The 19707-nt window shown below is 49.3% G+C and overlaps 1 protein-coding gene across 1 annotated transcript in view; it reads left to right on the top strand.

The window, feature by feature from the left end:
• LOC140403737 (interleukin-2 receptor subunit beta-like) overlaps positions 1-19707 on the top strand; it is a 109721-nt gene that overhangs the window by 63446 nt on the left and 26568 nt on the right. The window contains exons 4-5 of the mRNA XM_072491898.1: positions 9745-9836; positions 12667-12784. Of these exons, the coding sequence (XP_072347999.1) occupies positions 9758-9836; positions 12667-12784 (197 nt within the window). The 5' untranslated portion in view covers positions 9745-9757. The remainder of the gene's footprint in view (positions 1-9744; positions 9837-12666; positions 12785-19707) is intronic.

Below are 19707 nucleotides of genomic sequence, written 5' to 3'. Positions count from 1 at the left end.
TAACACTTTGCCACTACCTACCCCTTATATTTAGACCAGAGACTTCCTTAATTGTTTATAATCATGTCCCCCTCACTAAATTTGCAATCATTTCAAACCAACTATGCACAAAATGTCAAGGTGCAGGAAATTCCTATGTAGGATTCTGGCTTTCTTTTTTTCAATCAACTTTATTTAAAGAGTTTGTACCTGTTATCAAACGGCATAGGTCAGGTATTGCCCAAGGTCAGTACAGCTAAAAATTGTCTCTCTCTCTTGCACCAAAAATCCAGGTGAACCTTAAACTCTTGCCCTCCCACACCTTCTGCAATATTTCTGTTAACTGTGGAGCGAGACGCTAACTGAAACCTCCATTTTGGTGCTAGCTCACGCCCACTAAACACTATCACATTATCATGTATGTTCTGCCGAGTCTTTGCAAGAGGCATGTGGCATTGTGGGTGGGGAGAAAGTAGACAGATAGATAGATAGATAGACAGACAGATAGATAGATAGATAGATAGATAGATAGATAGATAGATAGATAATGGGTTAACTTTCACTTTCTTTATTTTGTAAACAGACAGTAGAGGAGAATGTGACCTCTTGTTTACCAACTTAGTGGCAAATCGTAGCAAGATCTAATCGAAGTTCAAGTTAATTATTTTGGTTCTGATACTCCTCAGGAATGCAACAGGAGGTGACAGGACCTCATGGCCACATCCTTGTCTTTGCTGTAATGTGGGAATGGGATCATTGCACAAAGGGAAGAGAAGGAATTTGGTGGGAGATTCGCTCAGCTATAGGCATCTCCGGGCAATATGGGCATAGGAATGGGGCCAGCTTCTATAATAATAATATAATAATCTTTATCAGTGTCACAAGTAGGCTTACATGAAGTTACTGTGAAAAGCCCCTAGTCGCCACACTCCGGCGCCTGTTCGGGTACACAGAGGAAGAATTCAGAATGTCCAATTCACCCAACAAGCACGTCTTTCGGGACTAGTGTGAGGAAACCGGAGCACCCGGGGGAAACCCACGCAGACACGGGGAGAACATGCAGACTCCGCACAGACAGTGACCCAAAGTGGGAATCGAACCTGGGACCCTGGAGCTGTGAAGCAACAGTGATAACCACTGTGCTACCGTGCCGCCCTATGCATATTTACCAGTGTTTGGAAGACTTGAAAACTACGAGGATTCTTAATGCAAAGAAAGCATGTTTTGTACTTTCCCACCACTCACTGGGCACCCTATCCTGAATTTAACATTTGTTGAACTTGTTCTTAATTTCCAACTCTATACCATGACAATACAGTAAAGCTCCCTCTCCTGGGCCACTGCAACCTTCCCATTCCCCACATCAAGCTTCAGTACAGATGAAAAACCAGCCTTTGGGTCCAATAACTATGAACTTTCAGTATCCTAACTCACTCATCACAGCAGCCCATAGAATTTCCAGGGCGGGCTGTTCAGCCACTTACAGGATGTGGGCATTGTTGGCAAGGCCAGCATTTATTGCCCATCCCTAATTGCCCTGGAGAAGGTGGTGGTGATCTGCCCGCTGGAACTGCCGCAGTCCTTGAGGGGAAGGTACCGGAGCTAATATCGACAAATCCTTCACCCCCCCCCCCCCCCCCCCCCCCCCCCACTCAAGTTAATCTAGCTTCTTTTTCATTCCAGCAATGCTATTCACTTTGACCACTCCATGTAGGCCCAATTTTAACTTTTCCAAAATAACACCAGTTAGTATGAAATTACAGGCTTGTTCTCTGAGTTTCCCCGCAATGTCTTGCTCGTGGCAATGGTTGAATAGTTGATGATGTCTTGAGGGTAGCCTGGAGCCGAGTTCCTTGCATTAGGGAAGAAAAGACTAGAAAAGAGACTTGGGTGAAGAGCAAAACTTTCGGCCAATGAGTGGGGAAGTTTAGCCCAATCACAGAGCAACAGAACAACATGACATATCTGCAGATGTGCATGCATTTTAACAAGAATTGACTTTACTCATGTCGGGCGGCCGACCTATAACAGCAGAGAACTATTACTAAATTCAGGATGGTTGGCGTAGTGTTCACAAAGACCACAAAATAGCTTTAACTTGAACAAAGCTATAAATTTATTAACACTACTTAATTGGATTGGACACTTACTCCTATATAATACCCAGTTGATAATTAACATAAAATCTACGACTAATCTCTACACTATTATATTAACTATGAACTGCTGTCACTCACACTATCTTTCCTCAGTCTGTACTCTAGCTATCTCCTTCACTTCTCTCCCCACAAGGCTTAGCATCAATGTCTTATATACTTGTAACTCTAGCTCCCTCTAGTGGTTGATCTAGACATTTCATTAACCCTTGCAGTTCTTACATTTATGATAATGTCACAACACCTTGAATGTATTAAAACATCCCAAGGCATTTCAGAAGAGAGCCACTATCCTCGACACTGAGATACGTGGGGTGATGGTAGGAGAGGTGACAAAAATCGAGGTCAAAGTGGCAGATGTTTATGGAATGGGGTAGGGAGAAGCAGAGGGGTTTTGGAAGGGAATTCCAGAGCTTGGGATCGAGACAGCTGAGGGCCAACAATTGCGAGGTGTGGGGGGGTGGGTGGTTGGGTTAAAACCAGGGGTGTACAAGAGGTCAGGATTGGAGGAGTGGAGAGCGTTGGATGTCTGGAAGGGGTTACAGAGATGGAGAGAGGTGAGGCCATGGAGGGATCTGAAAATGAGGATGAGATGCCGGGTGTAATGGACAATCGTAAAGGTCTGTCTTTGACTTCAGTTGAGGTTACCATGAAGTCGGACCCAGGTCCGTCCCAAACTAAGAACAAAGTGAAGAATGTTGGTTCGGCCATGGCTAGAGTATTGTGTGCCGCTCCCGAATCCACATTATAGGAGGGATGTGATCGCACTGGAAAGGGTGCGGGGGAGATTTACCAGGATGTTGCCTGGGCTGGAGAGATCTAGCTATGAAAAGAGATTGGAGAGACTGAGGTTGTTTTCCTTGGAGCAGAGGAGACTGAGGGGGAGACATGATTGAGATGCATAAAATTCTGAGGGGCATAGATAGAGCAGACAGGAAGAAACCTCTTCCCTGGGTGGAGGGATCAATGACCAGGGGGTGTAGATTTAAGGTAAGGGGCAGGAGGTTTAGAGGGGATGTAAGGGAAAACATTTTCACCGAGAGGGTGGTGGGAGTCTGGAACTCGCTATCCGAAAGAGAGGTGGAGGCAGAGACCCTCGTGACACTTAACAAGTATTTAGATGTATACTTGTGATGCCAAGGTAGACAAGGCTATGGGCCAAGTCCTAGAAAATGGAATTAGAATAGTTAGGTGGTTGTTTTTGACCAGCACAGCAGGGATGGGCTGAAGGGCCTTTACTGTGCTGTATACCGCAAAGAGTCATAATCAGGTTCCAACCAATCTCCTGCATTATGTTTGTTTAATGTACCAAAAGCCATGGGTTAGTTTCCTGTGCTAAATGTTAAATGCTTTGATAAAAGCCAAGTGACCAGACTATTTTTGCAAATGGTTCCTGTTTGCCCTGCTTTACTCTTTGTCCTTCTATCCCAGCGATTGAACTGTAAAATAAAGTTGGAAGTAATGTTTGACGGCTAGTTTTACAGCAACTGCTTCTGTTTCTACAATGCATCTCAAATCGTTCTGATGGGCGAAGGGAAAAATGTTTGTGTTGACCGGAATGATAACCATGAGGAAACCAGAGAGGATTTGGGAGTGATATGAAAGGTTAATGAGGAAGCTTTTGGAAAGGAAGATGAAGGAGGGACTTAGGATTGAGTGGTGATAGTGAGACCACATCTGGAATACTGTGAACCGTTTGGGACCCCTTATCTAAGGAAAGATATACCAGCGTTGGAGGCAGCCCAGAGAAGGTTCACGGGGTTGATCCCAGGTTTGGAGGTGTTTTCGTATGAGGAGGGGTTGAGTAGGTTGGGACTGTACTCATTAGAAAAACGAGAGACGACCTTATTGAGACATATCGGATTCTCAGGGGGGCTTGACAGGGTAGATGCTGAGAGGCTTTTTTCCCCTTGTGGGAGAGTTTAGGACCAGAGGCTGTAATCTCAGAGTAAGGCCCATTGAAGACAGAGATGAGGAGGAATTTCTTCACTCAGAGGGTAGTGAATCTGTGGAATTCTTTACCGCAGAGAGCTGTACAGGCTGGGTCGTTAACTATGTTCACGGCGAAGATAGACAGATTTTTTAAGCGGTAAGGGAATCGAGGGTTGTGGGGATAAGGCGGGAAAGTGGATTTTGATTTGATTTGATTTATTATTGCCACATGTATTAGTATACAGTGAAAAGTATTGTTTCTCGCATTCTGTACAAACAATGCACACCATAAATAGGGAAGGAAGGAGAGACTGCAGAATATAATGTTACAGTTATAGCAAGGTGTAGAGAAAAGATCCACTTACGGCGAGGTAGGTCCATTCAAATGTCTGATGGCAGTAGGGAAGAAGTTGTTCTTGAGTCAGTTGGTGACCTCAAACTTTGGTATCTTTTTCCTGACGGAAGGAGGTGAGGATTTTCACACCAGATCAGTCAAGATCTCATTGAATGGCGAAGCAGGCCTGATGGGCTGAATGGCCGACTTCTGCCCCTACAATTTGTGGTTTTATAGCAAGGAGGAGGAGGGAAAGTGTGAACCGGTATGCCTAACAGAAGCTTTAGCATAGAAAAACGTAACGGGATTAATTTTTTTTACAGAAGGGTATGGAAAGGAAAGGACATGAGACAGTGACCAAAAGCTCAGTCGACATGGCGGGCATCGAGAGGTGTTTTGATAGAGGAGAAGGCGAAGAGGTTTAAGGATGGAATTCCTGTGCATGGGGCCAAGAGGATGAAGATATGGCCACCAATGGAGGAGCGAAGGGAGACGAAGATAGAACAAGGTGTACAGGCGAAGAAATGGATAGTTTGGGAAGGGAGGTTCATAGAATCATAGAATTTACCATGCAAAAAGAGGCCATTCAGCCCATCGAGTCTGCACCAGCCCTTGGAAAGATCACCCCATTTAAGCCCACACCTCCACCCCAACCCAGCAACCCCACCCATCCTTTTTGGACACTAAGGGGCAATTTAGCACGGCGAATCCACATAACCTGCACATCTTTGAACTGTGGGAGGAAGCCGGAGCACCCGGAGGAAACCCACGCAGGCGCAGGGAGAACACGCAGACTCCACACAGTGAATGGCCCGAGCCGGGAATCGAATCTGGGACCATGGCGTTGTGAAGCGGCAGTGCTAACCACTGTGCTACCTTGCCGCCCGTTGAAAGTCTGGTGAAGTTTACAGAGGTAGGGAGGAGCAAAGCTATGTAATGATTAAAACGCTAAGATGGACATATTGAGAAGGTGCGAAAGCAGCAGCCAGTATATGTTTCTGCTGCCCCAATGGACTTGACAGGAGACGAGACAAAGGATTTGGACGCAGGTCACCCACACAGCATTACAGTAGTTGAGCTCCGAAATGACAGATGAGCAGCAGATGAGGGACAATGGGGCTCTGATGAGGAGAATATTACAGAGGTGCAGGTTGGGGGGGGGCCTTGTGAAGGAGAGGAAATTGTCATGTTGGGTGTTCTGGTGTACAAACGATCGAACACGGCTGGAGATGGTGTAACTCAATTTTATTTACTACTTAACGATAACAGTACGAAGTCTTACAACACCAGGTTAAAGTCCAACAGGTTTGTTTTGATGTCACTAGCTTTCGGAGCGCTGCTCCTTCCTCAGGTGAATGAAGAGGTATGTTCCAGAAACATATATATAGACAGATTCAAAGATGCCAGACAATGCTTGGAATGCGAGCATTAGCAGGTGATTAAATCTTTACAGATCCAGAGATGGGGTAACCCCAGGTTAAAGAGGTGTGAATTGTACCAAGCCAGGACAGTTGGTAGGATTTTGCAGGCCAGATGGTGGGGGATGAATGTAATGCGACATGAATCCCAGGTCCCGGTTCAGGCCGCACTCATGTGTGCGGAACTTGGCTATAAGCTTCTGCTCGGCGATTCTGCGTTGTTGCGCGTCCTGAAGGCCGCCTTGGAGAACGCTTACCCGGAGATCAGAGGCTGAATGCCCTTGTCTGCTGAAGTGTTCCCCGACTGGAAGGGAAGATTCCTGCCTGGTGATTGTCGCGCGATGTCCGTTCATTCGTTGTTGCAGCGTCTGCATGGTCTCGCCAATGTACCACGCTTCGGGACATCCTTTCCTGCAGCGTATGAAGTAGACAACGTTGGCCTGTTGGACTTCAACCTGGTGTTGTAAGACTTCTTACTGTGCTCACCCCAGTCCAACGCCGGCATCTCCACATCATAACTATAACAGCACACTGCTAACTTGGGTACGTGCATTACCAGCTAATCTGTGGACCCTGTCCTATCACTATCTGGGTGAGGCACTCAGCACATGGTGAATGTCTGAGTGGCAGGCTCTGAGCTCGGTGCTCTTAGCTGCCTGCTGCTGGAATCGACGGGCACTGTAGTATCCCCTGTTTTTATAGTGCGTGTGCTCTCACTGGTGATTGGCTGCGATGTTGTGTGTGTGCTGGTTGGTCCTACTGCATGTCCATCAGTGTGTGTTTGATTGCACCATGATATGCTGATCTAAATATCATGACAGAAATGAGTTCAGATTGAAAGCAAAATACTGCGGATGCTGGAAATGTGAAATAAACGCAGAAAATGGTGGATAAACCCAACAGGTCTGGCAGCATCTGTGGAGAGAGGAACTTGAGTTAACGTTTCAAGTTTGTACGACTTTGGGGGGCACAGTAGCATAGTGGTTAGCACAGTTGCTTCACAGCTCTAGGGTCCCAGGTGTGATTCCCGGTTTAGGTCACTGTCTGCGGAGTCTGCACAATCTCCCCGTGTCTGCGTGGGTTTCCTCCGGGTGCTCCGGTTTCCTCCCACAGTCCAAAGATGTGCAGGTTAGGTGGATTGTCCATGCAAAATTGCACTTTAGTGTCCAAAAAGGCTGGGAGGGGTTACTGGGTTACGAGGATAGGGTGGTGGTGTGGGCTTAAGTAGGGTGCTCGTTCCAAGGGCCGGTGCAGACTCGATGGGCCGAATGGCCTCCTTCTGCACTGTAAATTCTATGACTTCTTCAGAGCTAAAGAGAAGGAGAATTGTGACGAATTGTATATTGTATCAGAGGAGCTGGAACAGAGTAGAAGATCAGCGATTGGTGGGAGCTGGGAGAGATTGCAACAGAGATGTGCAGGTCATGTGACAGAGGAAGCGTCAATGGAAGTGTGAAGAGCGACAGAAGGTGCTGACAGTGGCAGAATGGTAAGATAGCAGAAGGTGTTAATGGGAGAACAAAGGTCAGAACTCAGTGAAAGAAAAACTAAAGAACAAGTGACAGGAGGCCGAGTGCGGCAGGGGAAGTTGGGCGGGGGTTTGCATTGGGACAAAAAGTGTTTAAGATTTTCTTTTAAAAAGGGGTCAAGATAGAGGAGAAAGGTCAAAGTTTAAAGCTGTTGAGTCCAGAAGGCTGTAACGTGCCTAATAGTGAGGCGAGGTGTGGTTCTTTCAGTTTAGCGTGGAGTCTCCAGGAATTGAAGATCAATCTCCAGGACACGATGGTGTGTGCAACCCTGGAGAAAAAGAATCATCGGCACATTAAAACATTTTTTTTTGTCACATTCTTTGAACATTTCTCTTTACCTGGTATAAAAATATTGAAAATGGGAAATAAAGGCTCTTTGGCCTACAGTCAAACATCCAATTGGGTAATGCTTTACAATTGGTGTAAGAAGGCCGTGCATCACGAGTTTCCATGTGTTGGCCGACTAATGGCTGGAGGAATGTGAGGGGAAAGTCATGTGATGAAAGCTCCAGGAATATATTTGATCAGAGTTGGCAACGCAACCTGTAGGCCAGACCAGTAAAAGTAGTGGCTTCCCATCTCTGTATTACTTCAGTGAAAGGTCATTATGAGGAAGAACTGGCGCCAGAACCTTCAGGATGGCAGGAGCTCGGCCTTCAAGCTCCGAAGAGTCAGTGAGGATGCCTTCCGGTAGGCCCGATGCCAATTCGCGCTCAAACGAGTTTCGTTTGGCAGAAGACAGGAGTTCTGCCCATCACCGGAGGACGTCCTGCCTTGGAGAGCTGCGGGCCAATCAGATTAGCTGGAATCGCGTTGCTGAGGCCACTAGAGGCACTGCAGCTAGCTACCTGGAAATAAGTGCTGGGAACTGGGGGAAAGATAAGTGGTAGGGGTCAAGGATGGGGATGAGGGGGTGGGGAGGGAAGACCTGAGGGGCAATCTGTGATTCGGGTGGTTAGACTGGGGAGGGGAAGGAGGTCAGGAGATCAAAGTCCCAAAGGGGGTGGGGGACTGCCCAGGTCAAAGGGAGACTTCTGATGTAGGCATCTTAGCACCTCCCCCCACTCCACCTTCCTGCCCGAGATCGAATTTACTTAAATTTGAGTCCACCCCCCCCCCCCCCCCCCCCAATCCATCATCCGCCCGACAACCTAAAAGTTGAGTCTAGATAGGAAAAGGCCCTCAAGTGACCATTAAATTTAAGGGCCTCAAGTCGGGCTCCGGTGGGATTTCCATCCGAGGCCTTGATATAAAATCAAGACCAGGTCAAGGCAGGCAAGATCGTAGAGGAAATCCCGTCCTTTCAATTTAGTTCCGTGCCTCAGACCCCGACAGGAAACGACCGGAAGTATAGAACTTCGACCTGGGTAATCTGAGTTTTTTTTTTGGAACAGGCGAAGCAAAGGTGTCTCAAATAATGAGAGGCCTAGATCGAGGGCCTTACTCCGTTGGCGGTGAGGCCCATAATTTATTTAAAGAAATTGCTGGAAGGACTGGAGGAAGGTGAAGAATAATGTTTTCCCCAGAGCATGGGGAGAGTCTGTAACTTGCTAACTGTAAGAGTGTTAGAGGCACTGATGTACACATGAGGTACCTTAAACGACAGGATTATGGACTAAGAGCTGTAAAGTGGGATTGAAATGGAGTTCTTTCTTGTCCAGCATGGCTAAGATGGGCTGAATGGCCTCCTTCTTTGCTATAAACTGTCCTATATTTCTATGATTCTATGATAGTCACCCAAGCCCAGAATTGACCCCCCCCCCCCCGCTCTCTGGCACTGTGAGGCGACAGTGCCAACCACTGTCCCACCCTACGTAAAGTCACCATAGTCTCAGGTGACCATAGGCTGCTTTCACCTTTGAGGGGGGAGAGCTGACCGGTGGTGATTTAACCTGAGGATCACCACACCTCAGGCGAGGGGCAAAGGTGAGAAGGCGGGACCTTCATGAATAACCTGTGGCATCTCATGAATAACCACTGCCATGCTCCTTTTTTCATAGATGGTCAGGTTCATTGAGAATCATAGAATCCCTACAGCGCAGACGGAGGCCATTCGGCCCATCTCTGCATTGACCTTCCGAAGGAGTACCTCACCTAGGCCCAATTGCCCCTCTCAATCCATGAAACAATGTAAACCCTTTGGACACTTAGGGGCAATTTAACGAGGCCAATCCACCTAACCTGCACGTCGTTTGACTGTGGGAGGAAACCGGAGCACCCGGAGGAAACCCACGCAGACACGGGGGAAACATGCTTCTGGAACAGAGGAGGGATCGCTACCCACTGCATGTGATACCAATGGAGGAAACGTGATTTTAATTCCCTTATTGCTTGGACTGGGTGGGTTAAATGAAAGGAAGGATAATGAGTTTTGCCCTTGTTCTGTGTTTTCACAGTGTTGTCAAAAAAATGAAAGGATTTGAACTTCAATTCGGACTCATTGTCCTCATCGCTTCCTTGTGGTCATCAGGTCTTGGATGTCACAGTGGTGAGTAAGCAAATGTTTTTCTCATCTCTTCATAGACTAATTTCCTTGGGAAGTTGACTATTATTTTCCTCATTCTACGGGAGCAAGGCCACATCGTTCTTTAATGGGGCTGGTTTAGCACAGTGGGCTAAACAGCTGGCTTGTAATGCAGAACAAGGCCAGCAGCGTGGGTTCAATTCCCGTACCGGCCTCCCCGAACAGGCGCCGGAATGTGGCGAGTAGGGGCTTTTCACAGTAACTTCATTGAAGCCTACTTGTGTCAATAAGTGATAATTATTATTAATGGTTATTACTTCTAATGAAGTGGGTTGAGATTCTGAATGGGTTTGATGGGTTAATCGTCAAGAAGATGTTTTCACTTATAAGTGAGTTCAAAATTAGGGAGTACGTCATGGCTACTAATACATCCAGCGGAGAGTTCAGGAGAAACGTCCATTCCCAGAGTGGTAAGGATGTGGTGTTCGCTACCACAATGGACGTGGTTGTAATGTCACTGGACTAGCATGCCAGGCGCCCAAACTAATGCTGACTGATGCCACAGGTTATTCATGAAGGTCCCGCCTTCTCACCTTTGCCCCTCGCCTGAGGTGTGGTGATCCTCAGGTTAAATCACCACCGGTCAGCTCTCCCCCCTCAAAGGAAAGGTGAGGCTATGGTGACTTTACTTAGGGTGGGACAGTGGTTGGCACTGCCGCCTACCAGTGCCAGAGACCGGGGGGTCAATTCCGGGCTTGGGTGACTATCATAGAAGCATAGAATCACAGAATTTACAGTGAAGAAGGAGGCCATTTGGCCCATCGAGTCTGCACCGGCTCTTGGAAAGAGCACCCTACCCAAGCCCACATCTCCACCCTATCCCCGGAACCCAGTGGACCCACCTAATCTAAGGGCAATTTAGCACGGCCAAGCCACCTAACCTGCACACCTTTGGACTGTGGGAGGAAACCGGAGCAGCCGGAGGAAACCCACGCAGACACGGGGAGAACGTCCACACAGACAGTGACCCAAGCCGGGAATCGAACCTGGGACCCTGGAGCTATGAAGCAGCTGTGCTAACCACTGCGCTACCGTGCCACCCAATACATCTGTGTGGAGCTTTCCATGTCTGCGTGGGTTTCCTCCCAGTGCTCCAGTTTCCTCCCACAGTCCAAGATTTGCAGGTTAGGATGCATTGGCCATGCTAAATTGCCCCTTAGTGTCCAAAAGATGTGCAGGTTCGGTGGAGTTATGGGGATAGGGTGGGGGAGTAGGCCTACGTAGGGTGCTTATTCGGAGGGTCGGTGCAGACCCGATGGGTCAAATGGCCTCATTCTGCACTATAGGAATTCTATGATTCTATTGGTTCAAATCACACCTCTGCAGCTGGTGGAATGCGAAGTCCATCAATAAATCTCAAATTGGAAGCTAATCTTGAGTGATGGTGACCGTAAAAACCCACCTGGTTCACCAGCGCCCTTGAGGGAAGGAAATCTGCCGTCCTTACCGGGTCTGGACTGCAAGCGACTCCAGACCGAGAGCAATGTGGCTAACGCTTGATTGACGCTGAAATGGTCCATCAAGCCACTCAGTCCAAGGGCAATTAGGGATGGGCAACAAATGCGGGCCTTGCCAGAGAAGCCCGCATCCCATGGATGAAAGAAAGGAAAAAGAAGTAGTTGAGGTGAATGGCACAGATGTTACTTAAGGAGAAGCTAGTTAAATATATGGGGGAGAATGGAATTGGGGATTATGCTGAGTGGGCTATGTGTACAGCTTCTGAGGAGCATAAACCCGGCCATGGGCCAGTTGGATCAAACGGCCTGATTCTGTGCCATAGATAGAAACATAGAAAGGTGCAGGAGTAGGCCATTCGGCCCTTCGAGCCTGCACCACCATTCAATATGATCATGGCTGATCATGAAAATTCAGTATCCCCACTCCCGGATTCTCCCCAAACCCCTTGATCCCTTTAGCCACAAGGGCCATGTCCAGCTCCCTCTTGACTATACCTAACAAACTAACCCCAACAACGTTCTGCGGTCGAGAATTCCACAAGTTCAGAACTCTCTGTGAGAAGACGTTCTTCCACTTCTCAGTCCTGAATGGCTTACCCCTTATTCTGAGGCTGTGACCCCGAGTTCTGGACGTCCCCAATATCGGGAACATTCTTCCCGCATCTAGCCTATCCAGTCCCATCAGTATTTTATATGTTTCTATGAGATCCCCTCTCATTCGTCTCAACTCCAGTGAGTACAAGCCCAGTCAATCCGGCCTTTCTTCATGTGTCAGTCCTGATATCCCGGGAATTAGGCTGGTGAACCTTCGCTGGACACCCTCAATCGCAAGAATGTCCTTCCTCAAAGTAGGAGACCAAAACTGTACACAATACTCTAGGTGTAGATTCTTGGAAATGTTATGTGACTATCGGCCATCCATCGTTTGCCCGAGAAGGTGGCATTGGGTCTGTTCCTGGGGTTGTTGTAGTTAAGGTGGTGATCGGGCATTCTCTGCCCATTACCAAGCCCCGTGTGTTCGCCCATTACCATCCCAAAGCCATTGTTTACCTTTGCACTGACAGTGGCTCGCGAGCTGCCCGGGAGGGGGCGGGGGGCTGGGGGCTCCTACCACATTGGAATGAGGTGCAAAGCCCAATATCCTTGGCAACCAACGGCTCACCATTGGCGCATGGGGTCCGTTCCCAGCACAGGGGATGAGCTCTACCCCCGCCACCTCCCATCCCCACTCCCCCACCCCCCAACCCGCCCGCGCCACCTCCGTCTCAGATTGAAGTGACTTTGCAGCCCCTGGATAATTTTATTTTCTCCTCCCCCTGCACTCCGCTTCGGAATAGGGAAAGAAGATTTGAAGTGCATTGTGGATTACCTCTTTTCGATGACATGCTGCTGGTCGCACAAAGTTTCCCGCAGTGCTCCTCTCTGTGAAGTGTGGGTTGATGACCCGGACGCTGAGTAAGTGACCCTTTATTCTCTAAACTAATCACAGGTAACGGGGACTGACGCGCATCGCGCAGAGTGATGTCTTCGCAAAACCCTCCATCAGATCTTCCTTCGTTGTCGATGCCCTCGTCAAGTAATTATGGCCACATGGGTCCCTGAAAGGGTGGCGGAAGCAAAGTCAATGGGCGGGATTCTACGGCGGCGGGATCCTCCGCTTCCCCGGCAGCGCTCTCACGCCCGCGGATTTCACGACGGCTTGGGGGGGGGGGCGCCCACAATGGAAAAACCCCATTGGCCGGCTGCTGGGACGTCTGCCAGCGGGGGCGCACCGCACCAGCCAACGGGACGGACAATCCAGTCCAGTAACTATCAAAGGGAGATTGGATAAATACATAAAGTGAAAAAAATCTCAGGTCCCCTAGCAAAAGAATATTGGGGATAATTGGATATATCTTTCAAAGAGCTCGCACAAGCATAATGTGCTAATAGTATGTTAATTCTACTGTTAGGATTCACTGATCAAGGGCGCTGTTAAATTAAGCACTTGAGGCACACATAAACAAGGGAACTGGCACTATCGAAGCCTTCCGTGCTCAGTGAACCACAGGGACTGGGATACTTTATTGACCCCTTTAGTCACATTTTGGTTTGATGATTTAAGTTTCATTTGTGATTTGCTTTTGTTTAATGCAGTATCCCTTTCAGGGGCCACCCCTTTTAATTTATTCCTTAGTTTATTTGATTTAGTTTGATTCGTTCGCACGTAACAAACCAGCAACCTCCCTGTTCCTCTTCCGAATTGTGGGATGTTATTGAGGGGAAATGACTGTTGTGTTTGTCTGCAAGTGATTCCTTGGACAAAGGCTCCTCATTATAAGGTGCTGGCCAGAGATGTTGCCATGAAGTACTCATTTCAAAGCAGCGAGGGGGCATGGGACTTTAGAATCGTCCATCGGGAGTGTAAGCAAAGGAGGAGAGAACTGAGTGAGTGCAATGATGTACATAGAGGTGGTGAGCACAGATCACTAGTCCGGGTTGCCATGGTAACATCCACTTTTACATGCATGTCGTCATCTGGAGATATGGCTAGTCATAGTAGAGGCTCCGAATTCTCCCTGGCTTGAATTTCCCACTGGTGTGCGTTGGGAGGATTTACAAGTTGATACTCAACCTGTTTGGCCACGGGCGGTAAAGTGGCACAGTGGTTAGCACTGCTGCCTCACAGCTCCAGGAACGCTGAAATCGCGTTCGGCGATCGGCCAAAGAATCCACGTTGGTGCTAAAACCGGGGGCAGGGCCGCTTTTGCGATGCTCCGCGAACACCGACGAACACCTAGGAGTACGCCTCAGGCCGCATGGACAGCCTGAGGACGTTACCTGAGGCCCTACCCCGGATGCTCCGCTGCCCCCCCCCCCCCCCCCGATGGGCCGAGTTCCTGATGGCGTGTGTCTCTCATGGCTATTTCGTTTCGGGAACACGGCAAGGAGGCTGCGGACTCAGTCCAGCGCCCCCACGGTCGGGGGAGAGCCGATCCGCGGGCAGGGAGGGCATTTTCAGGGGCTGGGGGAACTGTTGGGGGGGGGGGGGTGGTCCGGGGCTGGCGAGCCTGGCCAAAGGGGGTCTCTATTTGGCGGGCTGGGTCCGCGCACGGCCGCCGCCATGTTGCACGGCGCAGCTGCTGCAGGCCACCGCCCTGCGCATGCGTGGCCACGGACCCAGCAATTCTCCGCCCGTATCAGCAGCAAGAGCTGGGGGCTCTACGCTGGGTGCCTGCTAGCCCCCCACCAGACGGGGGATCCGTGGCCATTTTGCGCCGTTTTTTCAGTCGTAAAAGACCACCGTTCCCACGCCGCCGTCAGCACCTAGTCCCAGGATCGGAGAATCCAGCCCAGGGACTCTGCCCACTGTTCCACAACACCTCCTATACATGATACCTCTGGAGGAAAGGTGATTTTAATTCCCTTAGGATTGAGACTACAATCCAAAATTGGTGAATTGGCCACGCTAAAATTGTCCCTTAAGGGTTGGGTGGGGGCCCAAAGATGTGTGGGGTTGCATGGATGGGGCAGGCAGGGAGTAGGCCTGGGTGGGGTGCAGAATCGATGGGCTGAATGGCCTCCTTCTGCACTGTAGGGATTCTCTGCATTCCATTCCATTCCATTCTGTAGAAAGTTCTTTCCCTCAAATGGCTGAATTTGCAGGTTGATACACAACCCGCGTGGCCACAGTATGAACGCACCTTCCTTGATTATCAAGTCCTGGGGTGGCACTTAACGCTGGAGCTTCTAGTTCAGAGTGAGAGATGCTACCCTCTTCAATGCAGGGACTTCATGAGTTGGTGCTTTAACTCAAGCCAATTGGAGTTTGAACAAAGAACAAAGAAATGTACAGCACAGGAACAGGCCCTTCGGCCCTCCAAGCCCGTGCCGACCATGCTGCCCGACTAAACTACAATCTTCTACACTTCCTGGGTCCGTATCCTTCTATTCCCATCCTATTCATGTATTTGTCAAGATGCCCCTTAAATGTCCCTATCGTCCCTGCTTCCACTACCTCCTCCGGTAGCGAGTTCCAGGCACCCACTACCCTCTGCGTAAAAAACTTGCCTCGTACATCTACTCTAAACCTTGCCCCTCTCACCTTAAACCTATGCCCCCTAGTAATTGACCCCTCTACCCTGGGGAAAAGCCTCTGACTATCCACTCTGTCTATGCCCCTCATAATTTTGTAGACCTCTATCAGGTCTCCCCTCAACCTCCTTCGTTCCAGTGAGAACAAACCGAGTTTATTCAATTGCTCCTCATAGCTTATGCCCTCCATACCAGGCAACATTCTGGTAAATCTCTTCTGCACCCTCTCTAAAGCCTCCACATCCTTCTGGTAGTGTGGCGACCAGAATTGAACACTATACTCCAAGTGTGGCCTAACTAAGGTTCTATACAGCACTACGGTTCTATACAGCTGGGTTTGGGTTGAAGCATTGTCTGTGACTTCAGACGATGGGTCAAATTGCAAAGAGACGGATCCACTGACTTACACATACTCATTAATCAGTGAATAAATTGATTGTTTCAAATCTCGAAAGGATTACCACGCCCCATTCAGTACACACACCCCCCACGTGCGCTCCAAAAACAAGAAGAAAAATATGTTTTTCAGGACATGAGGTGGTTTTTCTGGTGAACACATTTATTAAAATTAACCACTGGGAGAGGCACATTGACAAGTTCAGAAATACCCCAAATGGCATCAACATCTCACACACATCTTTCTAGCTCCCCAACAGTGTCAGAGAACTATCACAGCCCCCAAACCTCATATGCCACACAGACGTGACATTCACACGCATACAGACGTGAATCAGGACCGTTACACACTGATATTAATGCAGTCGAAAGAACGGCCGGACACAAACACAGCCGAACTCTGACAGAAAATACATTCCCACCTCCCGAATGCTGAGATGCAAATTCCAGAAACCAGCAATCTTTTGGAGGCATGCAGCAACTTCAGCCAACCGAGCAGCAAAGGAGGAGGAGTTAGACCCGGTATAAAGCAAGCCTGGTGATGAATAGGATGCTCCCTGCCCGGCCAGACTCGGGTTCCTCTTGGATCCATTGGAAGCTCTCTCAGATGGGCAGCATGGTAGCACAGTGGTTGGCACTGTTGCTCCACAGCGCCAGAGTCCCGGGTTCGATTCCCGGCTTGGGTCACTGTCTGTGCGGAGTCTGCACGTTCTCCCCGTGTCTGAGTGGGTTTCCTCCGGGCGCTCCGGTTTCCTCCCACAGGTCCCGAAAGACGTGCTTGTTAGGTGAATTGGACATTCTGAATTCTCCCTCTGTGTACCCGAACAGGCGCCGGAATGTGGCGACTACGTGATTTTCACAGTAACTTCATTGCTAGCAAATCATTATCATGCACATAACACACTTACATGCAATCGTACAGTTACGTGATTCCATATACTACCCAGAGACATGCCGCAGGAAACTGTATTCACTTGAGGTTTAAAACTATTGTCGGCCTTATCAATGTACTGGGCATGCCAGGGAGCTTATGTCAAGCAGCTAAGTTGGGATGTTGTAGCACGAGCATTCTGGACCACCGGACTAATCTTAAAATTCAAAACAGGCCAGTCAGGGTGATGTCAGCAAGCACTTTTCTCACAAAGATTATGACGTTGCTTCCTGCTCCCTGGCATCTGCTTCCCAGGTGAGACCTCTGCCTCACCTGACCTAGTAATCCAGAGATCCAGGTTCAAAGCCCACCATGGCAAATCCATAGAATGCCGATAGTGCAGAAGGAGGCCATTCGGCCACTCGAGTCGGCACCGACTCCACCAGGAGCACTCTACCTAGGCACACTCCCCCGGCCCATTCCCACAACTCCACCCATCTTTAGACTGCGGGAGGAAACCGGAGCTCCCGGAGGAAACCCACGCAGACACGGGGAGCACGTGCAGACTCCGCACAGACAGTGACCCGAGGCCGGAATTGAACCTGGGTTCCTGGCGCTGTGAAGCAGCAGTGCTAACCACTGTGCCCCCCCCCCCCCCCCCCCCCCATTTTGAAATTTTAAAAAATAAATAAATTTGGGATTGGAAGGTTGAGATTGTCGTCAGAACACGGCGTCAGGGTAGCACAGTGGTTACCACTGTTGCTTCACAGCTTCAGGGATCTGGGTTCGATTCCCGGCTTGGGTCACTGTCTGTGCGGAGTCTGCACGTTCTCCCCGCGTCTGCGTGGGTTTCCTCCGGGTGCTCCGGTTTCCTCCCACAAGTCCCGAACGACGTGCTGTCAGGTGAATTGGACTTTCTGAATTCTCCCTCTGTGTACCCAAACAGGCGCCGGAGGGTGGCGACTAGGGGCTTTTCACAGTAACTTCATTGCAGTGTTAATGTAAGCCTACTTGTGACAATAATAAAAACTATTATCAAAAAATCATCTCATTCACTAATACCCTTTTAGGGAAGGAAATCTGCCGTCCTTACCCAGTCTGGCCCACATATAGTTCCAGATCCACAGCAATGTGGCTGACTCTTAAATGCCCCTCCGATGGCAATTAGGGATGGGCAATAATTGCTGGGCCAGCCAGCGACACCCACACCCCATGAAGAAACTGCTCCGGTTGGCTAAAAGGTGGGGGGGGGGAGGTGCGCTAAAGGCAAAAAGGAGTCCACTGCCTTGAGAGTGTGGCAGAGGCCTATTTCATCAAGGCTTTCAACAGGGGATGGGCTAAAAATCTGAGGGGAAAGGATTTGCAGGGTCACGGAGAGGAGGCAGGGGAGGGGGACTGGGTGAGTATAGGGGGGGGGAGGCGTGACGGGCCAAATGGCCTCCTCCTGTGATTCAATGCTTCATTCACAATGCACAATGCACAATGGTGCACCTCATTGTGCACCAATGAGGTGCACAAAACCTCATTGCGCCAAGACAAGAGATTCGTTGGCGTACAAAACAGCGCATGTTTTTGTTTCGAGAGGCACGCCATATCTTCATGCATAAATATGGGGAGGGGGAGACATGACCTGGGTGCCCACCTCCAGCCACACACGACACAGATAAACACCACTGACGTCTTGAGGTGCTAAGTCTCTTCGCGATCGTAAATACATTTTAAGCCTCACTCGTCTATTTACCGGCTCAAAACTGTGAAGCCACTTCCTGACTTTAATAAAACAACAAAATGTTCTGAGCCAAAAGGTCGTTCGAAACCTCCACAAAGCTGCCTTTGGCTAAAGGCCAAAGAAAAATCATTGGTTATGCTTTGAATAGATCCTGGTTGGCGGATTGGCGTGACCAAGATTAAAATTGGCATTAAAACGACAACAACTTGCAATCAGGTAGTGCCTTTAATCTCTCGAGATACTTCACAAAAAGATTATCAAACAAAATTTGATGCCAAGCTCCGAAGATTTGTTGTTCTTCCGACTTCCCCTTACTAGTAGTGCACAAGACGGGCGTTGTCCGTTTCCATAGCGAGGTTTTTCACGGAACAGGTAGCTAGACTGTCGCCAGAGGCTTATAGCTTTGGGGGGGGGGGGGCACTCCGCATCAAGCATGGTCTCTCCCACTCTTACCACCAACCATTGGCGTGTTTGGGAGCTTGCAGACTCAACCTGGTTGCCGGGTTCCTTGGCCATCGACTCCTGGGGTGGGACGTGAGCCCAGAGTTCCTGGGCCAGAGGCAGGGATGCTATCCCCCGTGCCACTAGGCCTCCCGCCAAAGACGAATATGGTGACAAAAAGCTTGATCAAACAGGTAGGCTTCAAGCGCTGCCCTAAAGGAGGAAAGAAAGGTGTAGGGGGGAGTGAATTCCAGGGCTTAGGGAGTAGATAACTGATGGCAGGATGACTAATTGGTGTTGCAGTGAAAACCAAGGAAGGTCTAAAGGCTTGAATTAGAAGAACGCGGGTAGCTTAGAATCATAGAATTCCTACAGTGCAGAAGGAGGCCATTCAGCCCATCGAGTGTGCACTGATTCTCTGAAAGAGCACCCTAACTAGGCCCACCCTGTCGCCCTCTCCCGTAACCCAACCTAATCTGCACATCTTTGGACACTAAGGGCAATTTAGCACGGCCAATCCACCTAACTGGCATACTTTCGGACTGTGAGAGGAAACCGGAGCACCCGGAGGAAACCCATGCGGACACAGGGAAAACGTACGAACTCCACACCGAAAATCACCCAAGGCCAGAATTGAACCCGGGTCCCTGGCGCTGTGAGGCAGCAGTGCTGACCACCGTGTCGCCCACACGTAAATAGCAGTGGAGGGTTGGAGGACTACAGAAAGTTTCAAAGGAGGGGAGGGTTGAGTCCATGTGGGGATTTGAAGACAAAGAGCAGGCCAATGAGTACAGGGGCGATGGGGAAATGGGACCTAGTACAAGCTCAAATACAGGCCGCAGAAGTTTGGATGAGCTTTGTTTTATG

Source organism: Scyliorhinus torazame, chromosome 29, assembly GCF_047496885.1.
Source record: "Scyliorhinus torazame isolate Kashiwa2021f chromosome 29, sScyTor2.1, whole genome shotgun sequence".
Classification (NCBI taxonomy): Eukaryota; Metazoa; Chordata; class Chondrichthyes; order Carcharhiniformes; family Scyliorhinidae; genus Scyliorhinus; species Scyliorhinus torazame.
This window is presented reverse-complemented; position numbering and strand designations above follow the sequence as displayed.